The sequence below is a fragment of the Pteropus medius genome, unplaced genomic scaffold (genome assembly GCF_902729225.1).
Source record: "Pteropus medius unplaced genomic scaffold, Ma_sr-lr_union100, whole genome shotgun sequence".
NCBI lineage: Eukaryota > Metazoa > Chordata > Mammalia > Chiroptera > Pteropodidae > Pteropus > Pteropus medius.
This window is the reverse complement of record NW_024356249.1, coordinates 18,734,828-18,761,472: the sequence shown is the minus strand read 5'-3', so window position 1 is coordinate 18,761,472 and position 26,645 is coordinate 18,734,828. Positions and strand designations below refer to the sequence as shown.

Below are 26,645 nucleotides of genomic sequence, written 5' to 3'. Positions count from 1 at the left end.
AATCAATGGTCTTGTGCCTCAGTTTCCCTATCAATATAATGGGAACTGTTGAAGGAATTAAATGAGATCATATAAACCTTGAAACGGTGTCTGGCACATAGGAAGCCCTCAACTTATGTGAGTTATTATGTCAAAAATTTCCCTCAGTGATCCCTTGGCTTGTCTTTCTAAATATGACTATAATAAATATAAATGGCATCGGACCATCAGGGGTCAGGTGCCACGTGATCTCCCCACGAAAGCCACTTGTAGAGGCCTTCTGAGAATTAGCAATAAGGCTGGAAAAGGAAAGGCAAGCGTGCCTGCGGCCCGCTCGCGATTTCCCGCCGCGCCCGTGTCCCGGGCGGCGGGAGGGCTCCGGAGACGCTCGGAGCGCAGCGGCGGCGGCGGCGCGAGCGGCGCCTCGGGGCCGGTGAATCATCCCGACAGACACCGAGAGTCGCGGCAGCAGAGAGCAGCGCTGAAACATGGCTGAAGCGGGCACGGGCTTTCTGGAGCAGCTCAAGTCCTGCATAGTTTGGTCTTGGACTTATCTCTGGACCGTGTGGTTCTTCATCGTGCTCTTCCTGGTCTACATCCTGCGGGTGCCCTTGAAAATCAACGACAATTTGAGCACAGGTAAGGCCTGGGCAGCCGGGCCGCGGCGCTCGCCCCTCCCCCCGCCCGGAAAGTTAGTGCAACTCGCGCGGGGCCGCGGCCGGCGGGGGCGGGCGGCCGGGCGCGCGCTCGGGGCCGCGCCGGGCCCGCCCACCGGCCACCCGCGGCCACCCGGCGAGGACGCGGCGCCTCGGGCGGGCCGGCGGGGCGGCCGGGCGGCGGGGCGGCGGGGCGGCGGGGCGGGGGGGCGGCCTTACCGGCCCCGCGGCCCCGCGGCCCCGCGACCTCGCGGAGGAGGCGCCGCGCACACGCCGCGAGGCGGGCCCGCTGGCGGCGACAACAGCTCGGCCCGAACGGGCCACCGAGGGGGCGCATCTGGGGCGCCAGGGAGTTCCCGCGGACGTCCCCTGGGTGTCCCGCGTGAACTCCGAGGGCCCTTAAGAGTTACACGGTGTCCTTCCTCACGCTCTCGGCCGTGGGTGCTGAACGTCCGAAGTGTAGTCGGGCGAGGCGTCTCTCCCCACGCCAGCTGGACTCGACCGGCCGCAGGCGGCCCCGGGGTGCTGCCTCTAGTGCCCGGCGGCGAAGCCCCCCTCAAAAGGGACCGGGACGGCCTGGGGGCTCCCTCCACCCACCCAGATTGGGGCTCCCTGGGTTTGGGGCTACGAAGGGATGTCGTTCCGATTTAGGCTGGCAGAGGGGTTCCCGAAGGTACTGTTATTGTGGATGACGTGTCAGGTTACCAAACGGAATGTCGAAGGGACGAAGGAGAGATCTGTGATCCTCTACCCTTCTCTCTCCCCTTCTCTCTCCCCGCCTACATAAGGTTCTGGTAGTTAAGTCCAGTCTTAGGTAAAGCGCCACATGCTAAGAAGTGAGTCCCGCATGGCTCATATCCATGGCAAATACAGAAAGTAATGAGAACAGGATCTTAATAAACGTGCAGCCAGCCAACCGAATCATTAAAAAACAACCACAAAATAAACAAAAACCTCACTCTTCAGGAACAAAAATTATATTTTGCTGGAAAGGTTACAGTCCTTGAGTTGTTTTGAGATTAGATTCTGTTTTTGTTTAATGTCGCAGTACTTTGGGAAATCCTTATAGTCCTGAATACATGTATATGCAATATCTGTGTATATGTATCTGTGTACGTGTGTGTATTTTTTTTTTTTTTACCTAGTGCGTAATTTACATACCCTGGGAGTCCAGGTCTGGAAATAAATTTTCCTGTGTAGTGTTAATTGCACCAACACAATTTTTAGAAAACTTGGGATAATGTACTTAGTGTGTTAGGTACTTACACTTTTAAATATAAACCTCAGACATCTTGTTTTAACTTGACTCATGTTCATATATACATTGGTTTCATAGTATCCCTTGGGCTAGCACCCCTCAAGGCAGATAGGCTTCTGCACTGTAGAATAATCTTACCATTTTAATAGGTGCTGCTCTACCCTTCAGTCATTCCACAGATCATGGCTTTCTGGCTTTTCCTCTTTTAGAGTGTCTGCTTCTCACAATCACAATACTAGCTTCCCTGTTTTAGGCAAATATATCTCTAAGATATCATCTAGTCCCAAAGTTCTATAATTTTAAGCAGTTGTTTGAATATATGTGGTAAGGAAATCTTATATTTATTGGTAAGTGTGTTTGATTTTTTTCTCCCCCCAAATTGTATTTTAAAAACGTGAATGTTTCTCATTTAGTACACATTAAAACTTTTATTTCAGAACACACATTTGTATACTACATTTTCTTAATGTAGGTTAAATGATCATCTATTTGTGTATATGCGTTTATGTGCCCATATCCGCATAAGTGCTATACATGCCAATACAGAACAGGCAAGAAGCAAAATGCCCACTGAGAATGTGTGTAGTTTTTAAAGAAGGAATTGTTAGGTTTTCTCCCAGCAGCTTTAAATCTAGCATTTCTCACAAATAATTTGTATAGGGTTATTTCTCATTTGGGCTTATGAAAGAGAAAATATGAAAATGAACAGGCCATATGGACTGAACCTCACCAGACATGTGATAGAAGGAGACTGAGCCTGTTTTCCCCAATGATGCTGGACTTCTGTTTTCAGTGTGGTTTTATGCACATTTTAGTCATAAATGAAGGTAAAAGGAGAAGCACACTGGCAACTACCTCTCTTATTTCTGTGAGAAGTAGTGGGAGGTAGGGATATGGGACCTTTTCATGGTGGAGCTTTCTCTTGCAGGGAGATCTAAATGGATTCTAATGGGACTCATTTTGCTGTTCCTAAGCCCTGTGGTGTTTACTCTTCCTGTGAATTGAAGGCCTCCCTGGAGAGGCCGCTGAATCTAGAGCTGCTTTTAGGGAGCTGTGAGTGGTGCCGGCCTTCTTCCTTAGGAAAGCAGGCAGATGGGTGAGGCGGATGGAAGACAAGGCTTCCATGACACAGACCCAGCTCTGCTGTTCTGTTTGTGGGATCTGGTAAAAATGGTCCAGAGTTGTTCTGGATGTCTACTTGGCTTGCTCTTCTCATTCTTTTGGTCAGTTATGTCATCTTTAATATTTTTAACCTCATTAGATCATATTTTGTGGTAAATGTGCCAAATCCATTTTTTTAAAAATAAATGACTGGAATGCCTCCTGTGTATAGGGCACTGTGACAGGTGCTATGATGGAAAAGATATACAGGTTTGTAAAACTCAGCTAAATAAGGTGTTTACAACATGAGTGCAATTTCCCATAATGCAAAGTGGAGCGGGACAAGGCGATGGGAGCCTCTCTTGCAATTCTCCTGTCATGTGTAAAAATACCTTCAAGGTTCTTTTCATGGTGTGCCTTAGTTTCATTGTTCTTTCCTACTTTTATCATCTGGGTTTGCTTGACCTTCATTGCATCGAGCTTGTGCCATTTAGGGTAGGGATAAAGTTCAAAGAATTCCACAGTATTGTTAGACCGCAAAGAGAAAAGTTCACTTGGCGACCAAATCTTATAATGAAAAATGAATTTTAAGAAAAAAGTGGAGAATACACACATATTAGGAATAGCACACACCGATTAGCTTTGATAATTGATTTTTTTGATGCTCTGCCCTTGAGTTGGATGGGAGAGTTTGAAAATAGTTTTATGATTTACTTTAATGAACTTTTAACAAAATCAAAAAATCCTCCAAATTATATCATTACTTGTTAGTTTTCAAGTTAGTTTTCAAGTTAATTTTCAATATCCTAAAACAATGCTTTTCCAGAAGGGCAGAAAATTAATAACTAGGAGTAGTCATGCAGGATATTATTCAAGAAAAACAATAGAATAGATTTTTTAAAAAAATAGTTCCATAACTTACTTTATATTGTTGTGCTGATAGCACTTTCTCATCTACCCTGTGTTCTGAGATTTTAGATGCTGAATTTAAAACACTGCATAACACCTCTTAAAATGTACACCTTTGCCATTTTTGTACCATACAATTTAAGTGATTTTCCAATTCTTTTTCTGTTTCCTGAAAATCAAGTTTTCAAAGATCTTTGAAATCCTATTTCATTCCCTTTGGAAAACAAATGTTAAAAGTCTAACCTGGGCTTAAGGTTGTTTATATTATAAAACTTTTTTTTTTTTTTTTTTTTGCGTTAAGGTAAAAACTAACCTTAAGGTGATGCAAAATGCTCACATGACTTAACTGAAATGATATATAACTTTAGGTATAGCTCAGTGTTGAGTATTATCATGTTGGAAAAAGCCGCTCTAAATTTAATTAACATTCTGGATTTCTCATCTGGAGGTCCTGCTTGCAGTCTGCCTAGGTCTTTTGCCCCTGCTGTGCCTGTTGTCTAAAATGTTCTCCCCATCTATAAATCCCAACAATCTTCCTAGGGCCAGCTTGCATGCTATCTTCCGATTGTTTCAATTGAAAGAAATATTTCCTCCAACTTTCACAGTGCATTATCTGAGAGTTTTATTGGCAGTTTTTATCTAGCATGAATTATAGTTGTGTGTATGTATAAAAATATGTCAGCGTTTGTGTGTAGGTGTCTTCTCTTTTTGTATACATGTTTTATGGCTTCTACTAGACTAGTTCTTTGTTTTCCAGTATCATTCTTTGCACATAGTAGGTCCTTACCATTCACTGGATGAATGAATCTCTAAGTTATTGTGTATCCATTGAATTGGGATCGGAACAATGAAATTGATCAAACACAGTTCTAGGTATATGCCTCATCTGAGTTTTCAGCTTTAGATAAAGGTCAAAAACTGTCACAAAAACTTAAAAAATTATCTGATGGGTCATCTGCATCTAATTCATGAAGGTGCAGTTTATAAACACATGAAAGGACAATTATCTGATTAATGTCAGCTTTGAGTTTAGGATATGTCCCAGACATGTTAGTTGCTCCAACTCGTTTTAGAAACGTTTCTCTCATCCATTAATGAAGCAATCTGAATGATGCTTTTTTCTTAGGTCCTCAGTTTCTGTACATGTATAATGCTAGCTTTACATTGCTTAAGATTCTTTCTAGCTCTAGAATTCTGTTTCAGTGTCTTGGCATAAATTTCATTGAGTGCAGATTGTAGAACCAAGTGAATATATGGACTTAATATGTTTCTTTTTAGTTTGGACTCTAATTCTTAGTGAATGAATACAAGTTCAGATTTTATGTGGCTTCCTTCAGTGGCTTTACCTCACTGAAAATAAAATCCAAATATATTACCCTGGTTTACAAAGTCTGATGATCTGAGTGATTTCTTCCCACCGCTTCTATCTGAATTTCTGCCACGCATCCTTTAGGTAGCTACCCTCCAGACATGTTTTGATTCTGTCTTATTTTTAAGCATCTCTTGCTTGTACCTGTTTATCACATAGCTTTTGTACTAGCTGTTCTCACCACCAGAATGCTTTCTACTTGATTTTTGCATGATAGTCTTCTCAGTATTCACACCTCTGTTTAAATTCACTTCTTTTTGAGGTGTTTTCCATCATGATCCAATCTAAAATGACCATCCAGTCATTGTAATATTACCAGACTTGAATTCTCTGCATAGCATTTAGCATGGTTTGATTTCATTCATTCATTCATTCATTCATCCATCCATCCATCCATCCATCCATCCATCCATCCATCCATCTATCCATCTATCTATCTATCTATCTATTTATTTATTTATTTATTGCATTCTTATAGTTGTCCCCCCCATGTGACTCTAAACTCCATGAAAGTAGGTACTTCACTTATCTTGTTTTTTTTTTCCCTGCCTTTTTTTGTATCTTCAGGATCTCGAACGATGAGTATTTGGGCCTAACATGTGCTCAGTATGTATTCGTCGAATAAATTAAAACCTGTGTCAGTTGATTGTAGTGACTCAGCAGTAACACTGTCCTTTAGGAAATGATTTTAGAATCTATCATGTAGTCATTTCTTATGAGACTGAGAATTGCGTTTACTGATTCAATGATGAAGATTACTCTGAAATGTTTACTAATGTTGCAAAATACTAATATGTTTTGATTCATTCTTAAGGGGTAGAATTTAAGGAATGCTTATTCTTCTGGTTCCTATTGTAAAATAAATTTAATATAAAGAATATTGAGTCAAAATTGATTCCATTGGGAGATAATTTGTGTAATATAACTTCAGATATAGAGATTTGCAGAGTTAAGTATCTCACATTATCTGTAAGAATAGAGCTTGGGGTTCTACCAAACTGGAATAAATTCTTGTCTGTCGGGAATGATGGGGTAATAGAAGAAAGATTTGGCTGTGAAATTTTTCAGAACAATATTGTCAGACATCATGAAATTTAACAAAGAGAAACATAATTTGAAGTGATTAGAAATACTTGAGCACAATTTTAAGTTCACGTATTTGCATTTTCCACCTCTAACCATAGAAACCATTTCTAGGTTTATATGAGAAGCCAGAGTGAAAATAGTTTTAGAATTATGGAAATTGCTTTATTGCCAATTTTACTGAATATTTCTTTCTCCATAAACCACTGCATATTCACTGAAAGAAATACCAGCTGTGACGAAATGAAAAGGAGCATTGGATTTAGAATATTCGAGTATAGATCCCAGTTTGTGATCTGCTAGGTAACATGGACAAATTACTTTGTAAGACTCTCTCCTCATTTATACAACAAAGACAGTAATCTCTATTTTATAGTTTGATTTTGAACTCTAAATGAAATGGCCTTTAGCATCGAGTTCTGAGCATAGCACATAAATAATATTAGCAAGTATATATTGTATACCTGGTTATTCTAGTCCATTTCATTGACTCTGAACAGTGTTCATTCATTGGTTAATTCATTCATCCAGTGGTTTGTTTATTCATTTATTTGAGGAGGCAGGTACCTATAAAATTGGAGTTACATTATTCCTGTCAATTATTATTGGGACATATAATCTCATGTCAGTTATATTCCTCCCAGTTTCTGTATTTGTTTTCTGTGCCGAACAATCAACATTCCCTAATATACTTCCAAGTTCACTAATGCTTCTAAGTATATTTTGTTTCCAATGAGCAAATTGTATCTTAAAAATAAGATTGAGTGTAAATCTGCTGATTGGAACTAGGAAGGGATAAGGAATTAACATTTATTGAGTTCTTACATGAGCCAGGCACTGTGCTGCCTGCTTTATCATTGGCTGTAAGGCTCCCTGGGCTTGTTCACAAGTCTGTTTATATCCCATATAAACAACTATATAGCTGATATTTTCTGTGTTCATGTGGAATGAAAATTGTTTAAAGCAAAACTGGTATTGGTATAATACTAGTTGTCCTATTAAAGGAAGCAATACAAGTGAACACATTAAAGTTGTATTTTGATGAGAAAGCAGCCTAATCTGTGAATGAGAATGAGAACTTGGTAGAGATCTTTGTAAGGGACTATCTCCTTAGTATACCCAGAAGAGCTTGAGAGCGGGGATCATGACTTTTTCATCTTTGAATTTCCATTTGTGGTCATTGCCCAGTGATGATATGTGAAAAGATGAATGCATGGATTACTCTGAGTGTTTTTAGGGCTTTCCAAGATTGATAGCACTGGTGGTTCTTATTTTACTTCATCACCTAAGATTTTTCTTTTCCTTGGTTCAGAGGGTTATTGCTAATACTCAGCATTCAAGACTGGGCTTATTATTTGGATCACGATAATAAGAAACTCAGAGAGATAGAATGATCCTTCTGAAGAAACAGGGGCAAGATTTTGAAGACAATGGAAGGAAAAGGAGCATTCCTTAAGAGGAGGTGATTGCCCGTGGTGGAACTAATGTAGAAATTCAGAACAGGAAAACACTAGGGAAGAAGTAATAGTATGGTATAAGCGTGACTGGTCAGATGGGTCAGGACGACTTAGACATTGCCTAGACGTGGGGCCGGGATGGAATTGATAGAAAGTGTGCAATTGGACAAATACCACTTAAGGGGTGTTTATACTTCTTAAATAACTGTAGTAGGCACAGAACTGGGCATTCTATGAATATCTGTGTGGTTGAGATAGTTGCCTTTGGCTTTCCAGCTTGGTGAAGAATGGCTCCCTTGACCGGAACGCAACTTCATAGGAGATGGTAAGATTAATGAGACAGTGCTTTGTAGATTGTAAACTACTATTTAAATCCAGGGCATTATAGTAGCTTGTTTTTCTAGAAGTTTGTATTCTAGGGGCTTAGTCTCTTATCATGAAATGACAGTTTAAAATATATAATGGGATCTCATCCCGGATCTTCTTTCTAAATAATATCCAAAAATTGCACTAAACGGGACAATGAGTTATAGGGTTTTGAGTTTTGGGGAAGAGAGAGAATATGCAATGTGATTCATTTTAGATGTTACATTGGAGCAGGACAGTTTCCCAAGTGTTACTGTTACCAGTCGTTCAAATATAGCAAGCTTTGCTGCTGTGCTAAAATACCTACTGTGCTAAAATAAGAAACTGACAGGCCCAGTTTGCTCTACCAGTATTTCATGTTAGCTGTGGCTGTGGCCAGAGGAGTCACTGTTTAATTGCAGTTACCAAATCTCTCCGCAAAATAAGGCAACATTTATCTGAGAGAGCATTTTTTCTCTTTATTAATTTTAGGAAACTGAAATTATACTAGTTATGAGCATACTCTGTGGAGAACCCTAACTTAACTTTCTTAAGTTGACCTCCAAATCTAATAAAAGGTCTCGGTGAAGTGTAGTCTTTACGAAGTTTTGAGCAAGCCTATAGAGGAGTTTAAGGAATCTCTGAGCAAGGAATAGTTTTTTTTATTTTTTATTTTTTAGTAAAAAGCTTAACAATTTAAAAGAGCGCAAACAGTGAAACACTGAATCATAAAATAGTCTTTAGAAAAGAAGTGGCTTTTTGTGATCTAGAGTTAGAAAGTGTTTTATGGTTTTGTTTTGCTTAAAAGTCAGTTACACCATTCTAAAGTATTATTTGATTAGCAACAGATAATAGTAGAATGCTTACAGTTCTTTCCTCTGTTAAGCTTGTCCATTTTCTAGGTTCCTTCTCTTGGGAATGAGAGAATGAAATTTACTTCTTTACCAAATTGATCTTTTTCATTTATTAAATAGTACTGTATATTGAGCATTATTAATAGAACTAATAAAATAATGCTGTTTGGGTGTTCTGCAGTTTATTATACCCACTCGACTCAATTGATTTCCTTTCTGTGACATACATTTAGATTCCTATAGTGTCAATAAGAACTCGTGTGAGCTGGTTTGTACTTTTTCCTTGGGCTTTGCTGGAGGGGGAGGGGAATTCCTATCCTCTATCACTGATATCTTTCATTTAAAATAAAACAAAATGAATTATACTTTTCTTAGTTTAGGCTCAGAGTATTTAACATTATGGTTTAGATAGAAAAATCTTTCTTAATATATTTGGCTCTTTTAGCAAAGAGTGTTTTAAATTGCACTTTTACATTTGAAAGATGATGTGTGAGAGGCTGTTATAATTTTTAAATTTTAGAAACTTGTTCTCAGTTTTTTTCTCTAAACTGGAAGTTGTGTGTGTATTATCATTCGGTAAAAGCCTGCAAATATAATGTAAGAAATCTAATAGCAAATCTAATCAGTTGGAGAAAGTCATTATTTTAACAAACTTTATATTTTACATTATTTTAACAATCCAACTTTTGGAGGGAAAGTACAGAAGCGATGATGACATAACATCAATTAAGTTTGAGCAAAGATGCAGATGTTAATTAGTGTTTCTAAAAATATTTTGTTTTCGTATGAATAGTTATTTTTTATTGATTGCCTACAGGAAATAATATAACAATATCTGGTAGATTTTAAAAACAAAGGAACTATAATTCTTAAAAACGAGCATTTTTAGTTTTAATTATGAGAATGTATGTGATGGAGAAGAGTGAAAAGACTTAAAAAAGATAAGACCACACGTTCCTGTTTAAGATGGAGAGGATTAAAACTGAATTGTATAACAGTGGTCACAGCAAGCTCTTTTCCCCCCTCCATGTCTTGAACATTATGGCCATCCTTTGTTTCATGTCTAACTCACTTTCTCGTAGTAAACATGATTTAGAAGTAAAATGTAGAGCCCCTTTTAATGTATATTCTTCTATTTGTAACATCTGTAAAAATAAAAGAAGATATAAAAATATTTAGACATTAAGACATTGTTGCAATCATTTATTATTTTGGTGTTATATTTCATTAAAAATATGCTATTGATATGTGAATGCTATTGATATTTAGCTTTATAGAAATTTCTTTTTAGCATTGACTAGCAACCAGAAGATTGAAAAGTGGCAGCTAGTTGGTGTAAGTCCTTTCAAATAGATTTATTTACTGGAGATTTCACATAGTTTAGACAGTTCATATACCTTCCTAGGGAGGAAGCCCACCTGTATTTGTGAAATGACATTATTATTTTCACATTGCATTTAGATGAAAATTACTCTCTCTCAGTCCTGGCACATTGCTTTTACCCCTCTTTTCTTAGAGGTACCAGTAAACAAGTAACCATTGCTTCTTGCAGCACAATGTTTATGTACACGATCCCCGTCCTAGCTTTCTTACCACAGGATATAGCAAATTATACAAAGTGGAATGGTAAAATTTTTAAATCAATAAAAAAATTAATGTATTACATGTTACTTTTAGAAATAAGATGGTTGTTAGTAAATCAAACCACCCATGATGTGATAAAGTATTGCAGAATATTAAGGGATTCACTTTGATATTTGTGGGTTTCTCATATTTCTGCTTTCTTTTTTTGCCGCTGATCACAAGGTAACTTAGAGAAACCCGGATTTCTCAGGCTGTACTCACATGGTGGTGTAAGACTAAGAATATATTGGTTTGAATAAGTAGTAACAGTTATGAGCCAGAACCGTTCAGCAGGTCTCCCTTTCCCCCTAGTGACAACTGTTAATTCCCACTGCTGCTTGTGAGTGTTCCAGCTACACTATTGTCATTTCTGACTCTTGGTGCTCAGGACAACTGTCCATCTTCTCTTCTCACTGGTTCTCATTGTTGGGGACATTAAAGTGTGGCTTTGGGCAGGCATCCTGTGCAGGTCATCATCCAGGGGGCAGGTCTGCAGGTCCAGTGGGTCGTAAGTGTTCTGGGGGGTCCGTGGGACCTTTCTGTTAATTGTATCTAGCCTTGCCACTCCCAATAAAACGTGATGGCGCCCTTACCACATTTTAGCACAAGGTCAATGTGGATTCAAGTCCTTTACCAGTTCTGTGATCTTAGTACTAGCTCTCTTATCTATAACTGAGGATAATGGGATTATTAGGAGGTTTAATGAAATGAGGAAAGCCTGACACAATTTAAGTGCTGAATACATTTTAGATATTTAGTTGTAGCTACTGTTGCTGCTACTACTATACTGTTCACCTTGTTCTATAATTCTCAGTGCCTGACTCAATCAGCTTTTCTCTTCAGTCAGTCTCTTTTCTCCCTGCCTCCCTCCATCCCTTCATTCCTCCCTGCCTCGCTCCCTCCCTCATTTCCTTCCTTCCTTCCTTCTTCCCTTCCTTCCTTCCTTCCTTCCTTCCTTCCTTCCTTCCTTCCTCCTCCTCCCTCCCTCCTCCCTTCCTTCCTTCCTTCCTTCCTTCCTTCTATTCCTTCCTCCTGCCTGCCTTCCTTCCTTCCTGCCTTCCTTCCCTTATGCCTTCCTCCTCCTCCCTCCCTCCCTCCTCCCTCCTCCGGCTATTCATTTCAGCTATTCATTTCCTTCATTCCTTTCCTTCCTTCCTTCCTTCTTCCTTCATTCCTTCCTCCTGCTACTGTATTCTTTTCTATTCCTCCTTTATTTCCTTCCTGCTTCTTCCTCCTGTATCCCTCCACTCCTCCTCCCTCCTCCTCCCTCCTCCTCCTCCTTCCTTCCTTCCTTCCTTCCTTCCTTCCTTCCTTCCTATGCATCTGTTCTTCTTCATAGTTATTTACATATTTATCCTCTGTAAATTTTCTGTTTCCCTTCAATTTTGAGGAAAAATTTATGACAGTAGCAATAAGAGCTCCATTCCTGGTCAAAATGAATAAGCTTTTTATTATCTATATTTTACCTTTATTCTTTAACTCTTTGTACTCTGTTACACTTTTTCTTATTTTTCCTGCAACTGCTTTAACCTCATGGGTAATTTCAAAGCCAAATTTACTAATCTGTTCCCAGATCTTGTTTTATTGCTTTGTTGCACTTCAGAAAAGGACCTTTTATGTTGAATCTCTAATCTCTTACCATCAAATAATACATTTATTGAGTCATACTGTTAGCAAGTTACTGTACATGGTGTGGGTTTAGAGGAATAGAAGGATGACCAAGACGTGGTTTTTTATCTCAAGTACATAGTGCAGAGAACGAAAGAGAAACACGGTGAACTCAAATCCAAAGTGAAATATGTACAGAACAAAAGAACAAACAAGTACCAAATAAGGAGATGAAAGGAAGCTTTACATGCCTGGTGGTAGTTACTGAGCTGGACCTTGCTCTCAGAAACCCCAGGCTAGTGGAACTGCATGAGCAGTGTCACATTGCTTTCAGAAAAGGAAAGTGTGGCTCAAGAGAGTGTGAAAAAGGGAGAAAAGCAAGAATCTGTTGGGGTTAAATTGGAGATCGTTCTGAAGGATTAAAAAAATTGAAAAAATTATAATTATGATATTCTTATCCATATAGAAAAGGATAGGAATATAATGTGGCGATCCACTGCTCATATTTAAACATTATTTATATTAATGTTTTGTTATAAATAGTCATGATACTTTTCTTTTCTTTTTTAAACTGTATAAATTATATTTGATAGAACACTTTTAGATTTGCAGAAAAATTACTGGTAGTATAGAGTTCCCGTATACCTCACACCCAGTTTCCCCTATTATTAATATCTTACATTTGTATGATATATTTGTTAAAATTAATGAGCCAATACTGATACATTATTATTAACTGAAGTTCATACTTTATTGAGATTTCCTAAACTTTTATTGAATGTCCTTTTATGTTTCAGGATTCCAACCAGGATGCCACATTACATTTAGTAGTTGAGTCTCCTTATATTCTTGGCTGTTAACAGTTTTTCATACTTTTCTCACTTTTGATGACTTTGATGGTTTTGAGGAGTACTAGTTAGGTATTTTGTAGACTGTCTCTTAAATTGGGATTTGTCTGTTTTTTTTTTTTCCTCATGATTTTTCTGGGATTATGGGTTTTGGGGAAGAAGACCGCACAGGTAAAATGCCATATCAGGTATACAAACTAATACCTTGACTTATCACTGTTGATGATGACCTTGATCACCTTGCTGGGGTAGTGTTCTACACTGTAAAGTTACTCCCTACACCCCTCAAATACTGTGCTTAGAATGGAAGTCACTTTGCACAGCCCACTTGTGAGGAGGGAAGAGTTTTGCTTCCCCTTGTGGAAATAAACGAAGGCCACCCAATGAGAATAAATAAAAACTATGTATTCAGAGCTTGCTATAGCAAGGGAAGGAGTCAGCCACCATCACTTGTTTTTGGCAGAGACTCAAGGCAAGCAGAGAAGTAGGAAAGCTTGACAGTAGGAAAAAGAGAAGGCTTCAGGTCTGCCCTGATTGAAGGCTGTTGGCGTGGGGAAGCTGAGGCAGGCCAACTAGAAGCAGGACATCGTACATCATTGGTTAAGGGAGCATATTTAGCTTTTTTGGGTCAATCCTAAATAGAAATTGGGACAAAGATTAGGGGAACTGCCAGTTATTGATCAAGCCATGACTCTTGGGGCTGATACTATAGAAGTTGTGGTTTGGCTTTTAGGACTGGTGTTGCAGGCTGTAGGTCAGAGTTTTGTTTTTACATATGGTCTGGTCTTTGCCTGTTTGTGTGGTCAGTCTCTCACCCACCTTCAGGGTAGAGTATCTACAGCAATTATTTGGAATTCTTCTGCATAGAAAATGTCTCCTCTTATCTATCATCTATCATCTCTCTCTCTCTATCTCTTTATCTATCATCATCTATCATCATCTCTCTAATCTATCTATTTCAGTATGGAATGTGTGATATTTTTTATGTTTGGGTTATAATCCAGTATTGCTTTATTTATTTTGTTGCTCATACTGCTTTATTTTGTTGCTTATGTTATTACAGTTTTGGCCTTTGGGAGCTCTTTCTATTGGCTCCTGTGTCCCTTTGATGTATCTCCATCATGGTGGGTTTTTTTGGTTGTTGTTTTTTTGGTGCTTTTTTACTTTGTAGCCCGACAAGATGCTCCAGGCTCATTTTGTATACTTCCTGCTGCTGTGCTCCCTCCCCTCCCCCGCGATCTCCCTTTTTTTTCTTTTTTCTTTTCTTTTTTTTTTAATAAATAAACTCTTACTTATAAAAGTAAAGCTGTATGACATCCTTTTCTTCCTCCCCTCTTTATTGGTGACTGTTTTCCTAAAGTTGGTATTGTTCTCTTGTATTTAATGTATTCACAAACAATATATAGTATAGTAGATTTTGTGAGTTTGAAAATTTTACATGGACTACTGCACATACCTTTCTGCAGTTGCTTCTGTGATAGAACATTATGTTTATGAGATTTTTTTCCTTGTTGTAGATTTACTCTATTTATTTTAATTGTATAGTATTCCACTGTGTGAATCCATGGCATATCCATTCCACACCAGAAAGACAGTGAATGCTTCATGAACTTCTCCTTATACTTGTATTCTCTTTTTCTAGGGAAGGTGTTATCAGTAATGATAGGATGAATTAGGAAAAGTTTGGAAACGTGTGTGGGATAATTTTTAGTTCTGACATCACTGGGAAAAATTGGTTGGTGGGGCATTTTCAGTTATCACAATGATTGGCATTGAGAGAGTGAGGACAAGAGATGCTTGATGATCTGCAATGTATGTGTCTGCCTGTGTCCCACATAATTTTTAAATATCTTTCTCAGGTATTCATATAGACAAAAATTCTGTTTATAATGATCTGACTTCAGAACCTCCATTCTGCGTGTAAACAGTATTTTTGTCATGGTTGTAGCATATGCTATTGTTTTTAAGAATCCAAACAACCATCTAAACTGACTGAAGACTTTACTTTGTTCACAACTTTACCAAGAATTGTTCACTATTTTGGAAACTCATAACTTTAATAGCACTACCATTTGTAGTATCCGAGCCACTAATGCAATATACTGTATCAGCCTGCATTTGTCGATGTTGCATTTATGCTGATGCTATATGGATGCAAGTGTCTATTTACTTCATTAAGTCTTCTAACAAAGTCATGAATACATTTGCTTTCTGAATCCAATTGTATTATTTAAAAAAGGGCCAGGACTAGGATGAGGCAAGTGAGGTGCTTAGGTACAGAATTTAAGGAAATACTCAGAGTCTTGCTTCAGTACTCATATAGCTTTGCCTCCTTCAATGTACCTTAGGCACCTTGCTTGCTCCATCATAGTCCTGATTACAAATTGTGTTCTTTTTATTTCTTCTTTATATTATAGTTAGGATATTATATATATATTTGAAATGTATATGTGAGAGTAGATAGATTATCTATTAAATTTGTTACCATATAGAAAGAGAGTGTTTAAAATTATTTGTTATAAAAAGGTATTGGATCTGATTGGGCTGAGAACTACTATTTAGGGCACATACTTGGAATTGTTCATTTCTGGGCCATACGAGCATTTTCAACTTGATTGGATATTGGCAGATAACTTTACAGATGAGATGGTTGTATTAGGCAGTGATTGCTAAAATAATGCTACATAAAATAAAAATAAGCAAAATTAGTGGCTTAAAACAGTAAGTATTTGTTTTTCACTTTCAGTCTATGGGTTGGTTGCAACTCAAATGAGCTAGGCTAGATTCCAGACTCCAGACTCCAGACTCTAGTGTGCAGGTTGCAGGTTGGATTCAGGTTGGGTTTAGGTCTGCTCCATGTCTTTCATTCTTTTAGACAGACAACTACCCACTCTCGTCTTGGGAAATGGCAAGAGCAAAAAGAAGGCAAATAAAATTAGATAAAACTTCATGTGGGCCATACTATAACTGGTTCACTGTCACTTCTGCCCACCTTCCATTGGCCAGAGCAAGTTACGTGGCAAGCACATCATCTTGTGGGGGTAGGGAAATATACTCTGTTCATTCTAGTGTGTGGTACTGCAAAGTCATCTGGCAAATATATGGTTCATGATTCTAATACACTGGAGTGTGAAGAATTGTGAACTGTGATTCAGTTTACCACAGTGATCATATCATTATATACTCTACCACTGCTATATGCAAGCTGCAGTTCCTTAACATCTTCACCATATATATTTACTATGTATTTGTTTGAAAGGATTGTTTTTTCTCTACTGTAGTGAGACTAGTAAGACTTTTCGTGGTTAAAAAAATTTGGAATCTGAGATTATGATAGCTATATTTGGATACAAGCTTTAGTGACCAACTAATTTGTTTGTCTTATGTTTACATGTTGTCCAGGATTCCAAGGAACATTAAAAATGTCTAGACTGTTTTTGAAAGGCCCTTTTAGTTCTAACATTCTGATTCTGTGGATGTTATGCATTCACATTTTTTTCCTACTCTAAGTCTGTTGAACCCATTTAGTAAGTAAGGTATAGGTTTTGCATTCCAAACTATTTCTTGTGAAAATGTGACTGTATTCTACAATATGCAGATGTTGCAAGTTTCAGTAAATGGATTTCTGGTGTGTTAGTCTGGGAAGAGGGCTTCCTGTTTATTGGCATTCCTCTGATGTAGGGGCAGCTCTTGCGGGAGAGCTCCATCCAGGTGAAGGAGGGGTGGGAAGGAAGAAAGGCACTCACAGAGCTTCTGCCTTGTAAATATAATCTCATTTATGCCAGATCAGACAGGTTGGTCCCAGAATGGTGGTATTTTTAAAGAAGCACAAGACATATTAACAACAATAAAAAAATGGTTGGAAAGGAATTTTATTCAGTACTGTGGTATCTTGAAGGAGATACAGTTCATAACCCTAGCAGCATTTCTGGTGTTCCCTTTGTCTCCTGTTTCTTATATTTCACTACCCTTCTTAGTTCTCTCACCTGTTTCCAGACAGTTGGGCTTTTACCCTCTTACCCTTTTTTGCCTCAGAGCTTTATTGCAGAGATTGACTCAGCCACTTTCCAATAAGCCTTTTCCCTCCTCTTATTCTCTCAGGTCCCATCTTGCCTCTTAGGTCTAATCCTTCTCTACCTATTTTTTAGACTAAGAGAGTCTTTTGGATTGGTGGGTGGTGGAGTGAAGGTCTGGGTAGAATATCAGTTTGAATTCTCTTAGGCTGTGCAAGAGTGATCACGTCTATGTACATGCTAACATTAACACCTTTTGTGCTGTCACACAAAGAAGGAAAGGCTGGATTTTGGCTCTAGGAGTGTGTCCAGTTCTTCGTGGTACCCAGCAGCCCCTGATCAGGAGCAACCCTTCAGAAAGAAGAATATGGATAGGAGGCAAGGCCTTCAAAGGGACAGCCATTAAGGTGCTGCTAGTTGCTGTAGGGCTGATAGAGCTTGGTATTTCGAGGGCAGATCTGTTCTACAACAGTATCTTCAGTATGTTTCTCTTATAGGTGGGAGGAAGGCCACCTCCTTATCCAGAATTGACACATCCCTTCCTGCTAGAAGAGCACTTCTCATGTGACTTGATACTCAGATGTTAAGGTCTTTTGTGGGTTATTCTTTGACTTTTCAGTGTGATTCCTAGAACTCCCATGGCTTAGTTTTGGTGAATTCTCTCCCACCCGTCAATCCCACTCCTTTGCACCATTGTCTTCACTGCTGCAGAGTCATACCAGCATTCCCACTTGATTTTAGGTGATTTTAATCTGGATTGCAACTGACTGGGGCACCAGTCAAACCGTGAATACTAATGCGGTTTGAATCTTGAGGTTGCAGTTTCAATAAACGGACTATTATATCAGTTCCAGGATTCTCTTTGACAGGCTAGTGTTGGTAGCTTGGTACATTTTTAGCATCAGTAAATTTTATCCTGTCAGGTAAGCAGGGAAAGGGTAGTTTTTGGTACCAGTTATCTGAGTCATTCCTTGGCCTCTTCTGCCTTCCTCGTATCCTTTGATAAGACAAGTGGGCTTACTGGCTGTTGACAAACATCTCCAAAGAGAGAAACGATAGGTCAGGAAGGCTGGGCCAGTGTATGTAGAACAACATGACTCTTGCCGGGGAAGTAGAGGCTGCTTCCTGATTTGCAGGAGTGAGCTTTTCTGGCTTCTGCAGGGGTTAATGAAGATGAATCCCACTTCTGATCTTAGAATCTAGCATCTCGAAAGACAGCAGAGGAGACCATTGATAGAGTGGACCAATCCTAGCAAAGGCAGTTGACTAGAACTTTATGTAAGGATTTTTGAGTGGGGAAATGAAATGTTTTGATGTATTATTATGATAATTGTTGCTGCAAAAGACAGGGCACTCTGTTAATGAAGGTTTCAGTAGGAAACAGATCATACATTCAAACTGTTAATTGAGAATAATTTAATTAAGGGACTGTCTACAAAGAATTAGGCAGGATAATAATAAATTTTAATAATTTTATTACAAATATAAGATATTACAATACCCTGGAGCTAGCAGCAGCAGGGAGCCATTTCCATCTTTAGGTCTGAAGGGACAAGAGGAAGCAGCAGTTTTTGGAAACTGGAGAGGTAGCTGTACAGAAGGGCTGTGGCCTGTGCTGGAGAGTCAATCTGTGACTCTGAGATGACACTGCATTTGAAGCCAATAGAAAAATGCCTTGCCCCTCCCGCCCTCTTAATTCCTTTTTGGGGTCTCCCATGGGCCAAACCCAAGCAGAAGCCAGAGAAAGCAGGGTGGGGGAAGGTGGGAAGTTGACCTGGAGGAGCAAAGGGAAAGTACCTAGCATAAGGCATTTTTCTCTGACTCCTTGAACCACTTGAAAAAATGATCTCTTTTTCCTAACAAGAGGAATTTCTCAAGGTTCTCTTTTTAGCAATTTTCTTTTCTATGCTATATCCTTCAATAATCTCATGTATATAAAAGTCAGATCTATATTTCTTCTCTGACTTTCTTCTAACTTCTGTCTATTGGATATTTTCATTGAGTTGCAGATCACTAGCTCCATCTCTTTTCCTCCCAACAAAGCTCAGTTTCTCTTAAGGATCTCAACACTTTCAAGGCTCATAATAATCTTCATCTGTGCTTTGCTTTACATGTGTTCAGTTGACAAATCCTGTGAAACTTATAGTGCCTCATGAGTTTCTCTTCAATTTCTACTTGTGCCTATATTTCAGCCTTTATAATCTTACTACAATAATCTCCCAGTTGATCTTCCTGCCTCTAATCTCTGGTAATCTATTCTACATACTAGGATTTTGCTTTTAAATTTTTTAATGTCTTTCTGTTGCCTAGCAAATAAAATAGAGGTATTTAAACCTAATATTCTAGGCCTTCCTCCATTAGCTCCAGTGAATTTTCTAGTTTGATATCAAATACTAATCTTCATATTCCATGCTCTACTCAAAGTTTATTTCGTATAACATCATTTCCTTCATGCTCATACTCTTAACTCTCTTAAATTATTCACTTTTCTTATCATGGGGGCCAGATGCTTTATCTGCAAGTCGGACACCTCTAGTTTACCCGAGTTCAAATGGTTCCAAGTACTTAAAATTCTAAATGCTCCACATTACCTGTATATCCCATTGGCTCCTTAATCTCCTTGTCCTGTGGTCCCAAGAACCTTGACCTTTCCTTCTAAAGTCTTACTTCTACACCATGTGCACTCAGGCCTGTCAGCCTGTGGACCCTGGGGAGCCCAGGTCTTCACCTCAGTTCATGTTCCTCTGGAAGCCGAGCCCTTTTGTTTGATGTTGGTCACAAGGAACAACTGATAGTTTATGTGGAAGCACCTCTAAACAGCCCTGACTCAATTTTTTTTTTAGCTAAAATTTTTATTTTAAAATCTCAAACTCACAGAAAATTTGAAAGGACAGTACAGTTATTTTTCTTTCCAGAACCATTGGAGTGTACATTGCTGATGTGATTGATATCACATACTTTAGTGTGTATTTCCTACAAACAAGGATGTTCTGCATAACCATAGTAAAACCATCAAAATCAGAAATTACATAGATTGATTAATTATTCAGAAATTGGTTCAGTGTCACCATCTAGTTTTCAGACCCTATTCAAGTCTTACTCACCGATGGTTCCAGTAGTGTGCTTTATAACGAAAGGATCTAGTTTGCAGTCGGGCACTGCATTTAGTTGCTGTGTTCCAGTCTCTGTTAGTCTGGAACAGATGTGGTTCTTCATGATTAAGCCAGGTTATGCGTGTATCCTTGGCTGGAATACCACAGTAGTGGTTCCATGTTTTCCTCATTGCCTCCTATCAGATATGATTTTTATTTGTCCCATTACTGATGATGCTCATTTCGATGACCTGATTAAGGTGGTGCCTGCAAGGATTCCCTACTGTAGTTATTCTTAGTCCTTTTGTAGTTATTAAGTATTTTGTGGAGAAGTGCTTTGGACTTCTTTATCAGACTTTTAAGGTATTTATTTCTTTATATCAGAACTCCTGGATTCCTGGTTTCCTTTTTTATTTAGTGGGCTATAATTGGTTGCTATCTTTATTTAATTTTCATACTTAAACTATCCTAGATTTGGCCTGTGCGAGCACCTTAAAGCTGGCTTCTGTATCCTTTTGGTATGTCCCTGTCATTCTTTAAAAACTTGATTACTTTCTAATATGTTTCAGTCTCAACTTGTATTTTACCTGCTACAGCCTTAGAATCAGTGTCTTTTTTTTTTTTTTTAACCTTTTTCCATTTACTGGAAAAAAATATTTAGAAGCAGAGATTTGGGCACAAGGTGTGTTATTGCTCTTGGGGCGTTTCTCCTCCCAGTCCTCTCAGAGGACACAGTGAGGGATCTATATGCACATTTACATGTATATTTCCTTATCTGTTCCCTGTCTGTCTTGAAATCATGAGTTCACATTGATACCTCAAATTTCAGCTTAGTCCCTCCATGATTCATTCCAGTTTTCTTTTTTCCATATTTATTCTTTCACCACAGTGAGAACCCGAGTCCTATTATCTATAATATATTTACTTATTTACTCAATATATCTGTATGTAACCAGTATCTCCTAAGATTTCTTCTCACCTCACTCTGGCTCTGACATGCTTGAGTTCTAAACCACATACTGAGCATCCCTCCTCAGGGGCCCTGCTCATGCTGTTTGGGCTTCAGCTCCCAGTACCCTCTACATCTTTCCTTCTTCTCCCAAAAGGATGTCTTCTTTACATTACTCAGCTCTGACACCACATGTGGGGTCACTCCCTGTTCTTTTACCCTCCCTACTCTGCTCGGGCTCAGACACCCCAATTTAGACTGCTCCCATACATAGATGTTATCTTCACCCTGCTTTGAGCTTGTGTGCTGCCTCTATCCCCTACTGTGTGTTACTGTCCCAGCATAGATGCCCTACTATGACTTTAGAACTGAATTATTTAGGAAGGGAAAGAGAAGAAGTGGACCTACATTTATGATTGTCCCTTCCTTCTCTTCTTACTTAAAAAAAATAATCCAAATAATGTGTTAATCCATTTTTTTTAGCTAAGTTTTATTTTTTATTTTTGGAATTTTATGGAATATTAATTTATTTTTAAAAATTTATTTTTCAGTTACCACTGACATACAATATTATATTAGTTTCAGGTATACAAAACATAGTGATTAGACATGTATATATCTCACAAAGTGATCACCCCAATAAGTCTGTACCCATCTGACACTGTACATAGTTATTACAACATTATTGACTATGCTGTATTTTACATCCCTGTGACTATTTTTATAAGTGGCAATTTTTTTGTACTTCTTAATCCTTTTCACCTTTGTCACCCAGCCACCTCCCCTAAACCCTCCTATCTGGCAACCATATTAATTAGTTATTAACCAGTTACTGCAAACCTGCAATTTCAATAGATCTGGCTCCAAGGTATTGTCCTTTTTGATTAAGCTTTGCCACCATCTATTTGTTATATCCTTCTATTCTTAAAATGGAATTGATTCAAATCTGTGACAATGTAAGGATTTGAAGAACCGAACCTTGTTGTAGAGGGCATGTCTGTTGGAAAGCAAAAATTTCAAGTCAAGTCAATAAAGCCCCAGTTTGCACATATGTGTGTGTGTGTGTGTGTGAGAGAGAGAGAGAGAGAGAGAGAGAGAGAGAGAGAGAGAGAGAAAAGAGAGAGAGGAGAGAGAGAGAGAGAGAGAGAGAGAGAGAGAAGAAAGTTTTGAAAGTTGGGAAGACTAATTTATAAAGGCCACTCTTGTGAAGGGAACTATCTTTACAAAATTAAAAATTTTCTAAGAAACTCTGCCTTCTGCCCCAAACTAAGTTATGGATTAAGTGGCCTCTCCCAGTGTGCCCAAAAGACCTACTCATCTGTTATCTTCTCCACTAGACTGAAAATTATTCAAGGGTAGGACTGCAGGCTCTGTGAGAAGTTATGTCTGCATGGACACCTTTGTGTTCTCAGCTCCAACTCTGTGCTCTTCTATGTAGGAGACACTCAGTTAATATTAGTTTGCTAATACTGGTTTGTACTTAGGCCTGACATCAAAGTCCATGCTCTTTCAACCACACCTCACTATGTTTAGGGCTAAGATGGGCTCTGTCTCCTTTTAGGTAGCAGTCTAATTAATTCCAAAGTCTGAGAGATTATCTGTTACCAATGGCACATCTCTCTTGTTCATGTTGGAGTCAGTTACATATGGTCCAAACCAAGTTTAGCTTAGTGAGTTTGTATACACTTCATTTATTCTATAACTTAATTTTTTCCCCAAAGACCCAGTAATAGTTACATGAGCAGTAGATAGGAGGTGATTTCATCACTTAATGTTTGTATGATTACAGATAAATTAATACTTGAGGGTCAGTTCCCGTATTTGTACAGTGGAGATTTTAATAACTTTCTTACTGGTTGTTGTGGGTTTAAATGAGATGTAGCACATGTGAATACGCCCAACACATGGCAGGGTGAGTGCTCACTATAGGCGTTAGTTCATTTCCTTCCATTTTAATTTTAATAGATTCAATATAGAATGTTAAAATAGCTGAACCTGAACTGCCCTAATTACCCTTTAGTCTTACTATTTATCTTAAAACTGGTATTACTCTTGATTTAGTAGCTACATGGTTATTAAACATTTTAACGAAATTGAGTTCTGAATAACAAATGTCTATGATTTAGATATTGGTAGGTAATTTAATTTAGATCTACCATCAATAGTTAACTCTTTACCTGGAGTAATTCTTCCCACTAGATGGTGCTCGTCTATGCATTTGTGAGGCTCTCCTATATAAAGTTATGTTATTTGGGGAAAACCACATCTTGCTGCCCTTTGAGAATTATATATGTGGTATTTATACTCATGTGCAACCTATTGATTAGTTATCTTTAGGTTAAACTAAACTGGAGGGCAGGGGGGAGAATTGAATGAGAGTTTGAAAGACCTTTTAGATCATTCTTTTTATCCATATAATTCCCAACTCCCAAGTTTAAACATATTTGCTAAAAAAGAATGAGATAGGAAGAATTATGTGAATGAATTGGTATTCATATTTTTTAAATGTGCACAAAATTTGACCTAGGCTAAGCCATGAATTAGTTAGAAATATCAAGATAATAAAGTACTTTGTAGGCCCATGTATAATTCCCTCTTGATTTTTCAACATGATCAGAAAGGCTTAATAGGCATTTTATACTCAGATGTATTGATAGTGGATAATTAACATCATATTCAACTCAGAGTGCATATCATTTCAAATATGGTGATTATTTTAAAAATGTGAAGCATTTTCTATATTACTTTCTGATAAAATTAAACTGTTATCAAGTCTGAAGATATAGAAATGAGGAGACATGGTCTCTTACTTTCATGAAGTCATGAATAATTAATTGTGTTTGTCTGAGGTTAGCTGCTGTAATAGAGATTGTGTGGGATCAAAGGAAGGGATTAACAGAATTTGTGGTAAGGGACTATTTTAGATGAGCTGCAGGGGAAGTCCTGTGAGAGATTTCATACTCTTTGTGTATTTCCATGATAGCTGGACAAAGCCAGTTTGGTAACAAATATTCTGGTAAAAAATAACTTTAATTCTTAGAGTTTCTCAGATATCATACAAAACAATTCTGGGCATGTGTGATTAGAGTCTGTTATTATTGAAAGTGGGATAACTCTGTATTTTTATCCTAACTATCAGTGGAAACGAGGACAGGGGACAGGATTAGGTGGCAGATTGGGGTTTGGTGATAGTAAAGCAGAGTCAGTGTTCTGAGAGCTGGTGGTTATACTGACTAAGGGGTTTTAGTTGCAAGCAACAGAAACTGACCCTGGCCGATTTAAGTAGAACTGAAAATTTTTAGGATCTAATGAAAAGCTGAGAAGTAAGAGAAGAAAAGAGGCCCTAGATTGAGTTCTGGGGCTTTCCAACTCAAAGAGGTCTGGAAAAAGAGGAGGAACCAGAAAAGGTGACTGAGAAGGATGATTAAGAGCTTCTCCTGCAGCCAGATCTTTACTGAGAAATGTGTGTGTGTATTCTCGTCCTCGGAGCCCTTTCAAATAGGCTGTCCATCCATGTTTCCCAGTCTCCAGCCTCCGAGCTACCAGTCCTTAAGTATTATTCCTTTCAAATATTGTTTTAGGAGTATGGGCTATTTAACCCTTGTTCTGACCTGTAAAAATCCAAAGTGCTTGAGACATTTTTATAACTCTGTAGAAGCCCTCATAAGTATTTTTCTGAATCAGTCTACCTCCCAATTTCATTAGATGCTTTGATGAATATGGTAGTCAGAGTGTTTATTTGGGTATATTTGGAGTGATAGTGGCAGCAAATTAGATTGCAAGTTTGCCCGCTTTTATAAAATGGAATATTTATTGGGGCTTCCAGTCAAGATGACGGAGTAGGTAACCACTGTGCTTGCCACCTTTCACAACCACATCAGAATTACAACTAAACTACAGAATAGTCGTCATTGGGAGTCACCTGAAGTCCAGCTGAACAGAAGTCCTACAAGTAGGGACACACAAAAGAGGCCAGTAGGAGGGGTGGAGATACAAAATGGGATGGTCCCATTCCTGTGTGTGACGGTTGAGAATTGGGAGAAATACCTTGGCTGTGGAGGTGCCCTCGGAGAAGCAAGAGGCCCTAGCCCCACATCAGGTTCCCCAGCCCAGGGTTCCAGTGCCAGGAAGAGAAGTCTCCATAATGTCTGGCTCTGAAAACCAGCGGAGATGGTGGTTGAGTGAGACAGAGAGCTGAAGGAGTTTCAGAATTTCTTCTTGAGGGGGACTGCATGTGAACTTATTCACAGATGGACTTACTTGCTCTGAGCTCCAGCCCTGGAGTAGCAGCTCAAAAGGCTTTAGGGACATATGGGGGGTGGGGTGGGGGGAGAAACTGAATTGTTTGGCTTCAGGGAGAGGGCTGAAGGGGCAGCTTCTCCCAGACAGAAGTGCTGACAGAAGGCATAGTTCCTTTGTTGAGACTTCCCCCACCTGGCTTGCATAACCAGGTGGGCACCATATCTGAGTCTCCACCAATGTAGGTAACACTGGTCGCCCTGCCCTGGTGAATCCCTGAGACCCCTCCCCTCCTAACATGTGGGCCCAGTGAAGCGGCTTCCAGTGGATTTTCCATAGAAACAGCCTATCTTGGCTCATGCTGCAGATGTTCCTAAAATCTCTCAAAGGTTCACAAAACCTGAATGAGCAGCATCTGGCTTCAGCATGTCCCTTACCTTTTTCTCAGCAGCCCCAAGACTGGCACTAGTGGCAACTGTCCTCAGTTTGCGGCTTGGCCTTTCAAGGCATTCCAAGCCCAATGTGGGTGGTGGCCATCTTCACATTACTTGGCGGCTCATGCCACGTGAACCCAGTCAGAACACAGACTGTAGCTGAACTTGATCTGAGGCAGGAACCCTTCCAGGAAGCCCTGGCCTACATGCTAGGTTGGCTGCAGTCTGAGCTGGAGCACCACCTGGGGTCACATCTAAGGGCAACCACCCAAAGGGTAGACAGGGCAGGCACAAGAGCCTTGCTAAAGCAAATCCTGCCCAGAAGGGTCAGCCCTTGCACAATAGCTCTTCCACTGGTCATGGCCAGTCATCGTAACAAGTCAGTCTGAGGGTCAGTCCATCCCACTGATGAGCAAACAGCAACCAAGGCTCTACTAAAACAGGAGGACACATACATCCCATATAAGGGACATACACGGAGCACCCAGCTCAGGTGACTAGGGAAGACAGTGCCACTGGGCCCCAAGCACACCTACTACATAAGGCCAGCCACTCTACTAAGACTAGGAGATATAGCAGCCCTACCTAATACACAGAAAAAAACACAGTAGGCAGCCAAAATGGGGAGATAAACATGTCCCAAATGAAAGAACAACAAAACTCCAGAAAGAGAACTCAACAAAATGGAGACAAGCAAACTACCAGATGCAGAGCTCAAAACACTGATTATAAGGATGCTCAATGAAGTTAGGGGAAGAGCAGAGGAACTCATTGAGAACATTAACAAAGAGATAGAAAACACAAAAAAGAACCAGTCAGAAATGAAGA

At 39.1% G+C, this 26,645-nt stretch overlaps 1 protein-coding gene across 7 annotated transcripts in view; it reads left to right on the top strand.

Annotated features, from left to right (window-relative positions):
• Positions 1 to 259: 259 nt before the first annotated feature.
• ST7 (suppression of tumorigenicity 7) overlaps positions 260 to 26,645 on the top strand; it is a 242,092-nt gene continuing 215,706 nt past the window's right edge. For 3 of the 7 annotated variants that reach the window (XR_005652395.1, XM_039860997.1, XM_039860987.1), the window contains exon 1: positions 428 to 618. Coding sequence is in view for 5 of the 7 variants with exons in the window: in XM_039860987.1 (XP_039716921.1) it covers positions 468 to 618 (151 nt within the window). In the remaining 2 variants the exon portion in view is untranslated. Of the gene's footprint in view, positions 619 to 26,645 lie in introns of all 7 variants that reach the window. The other 4 variants (XM_039860996.1, XM_039860986.1, XM_039860988.1 and 1 more) reach the window with 4 other exon arrangements.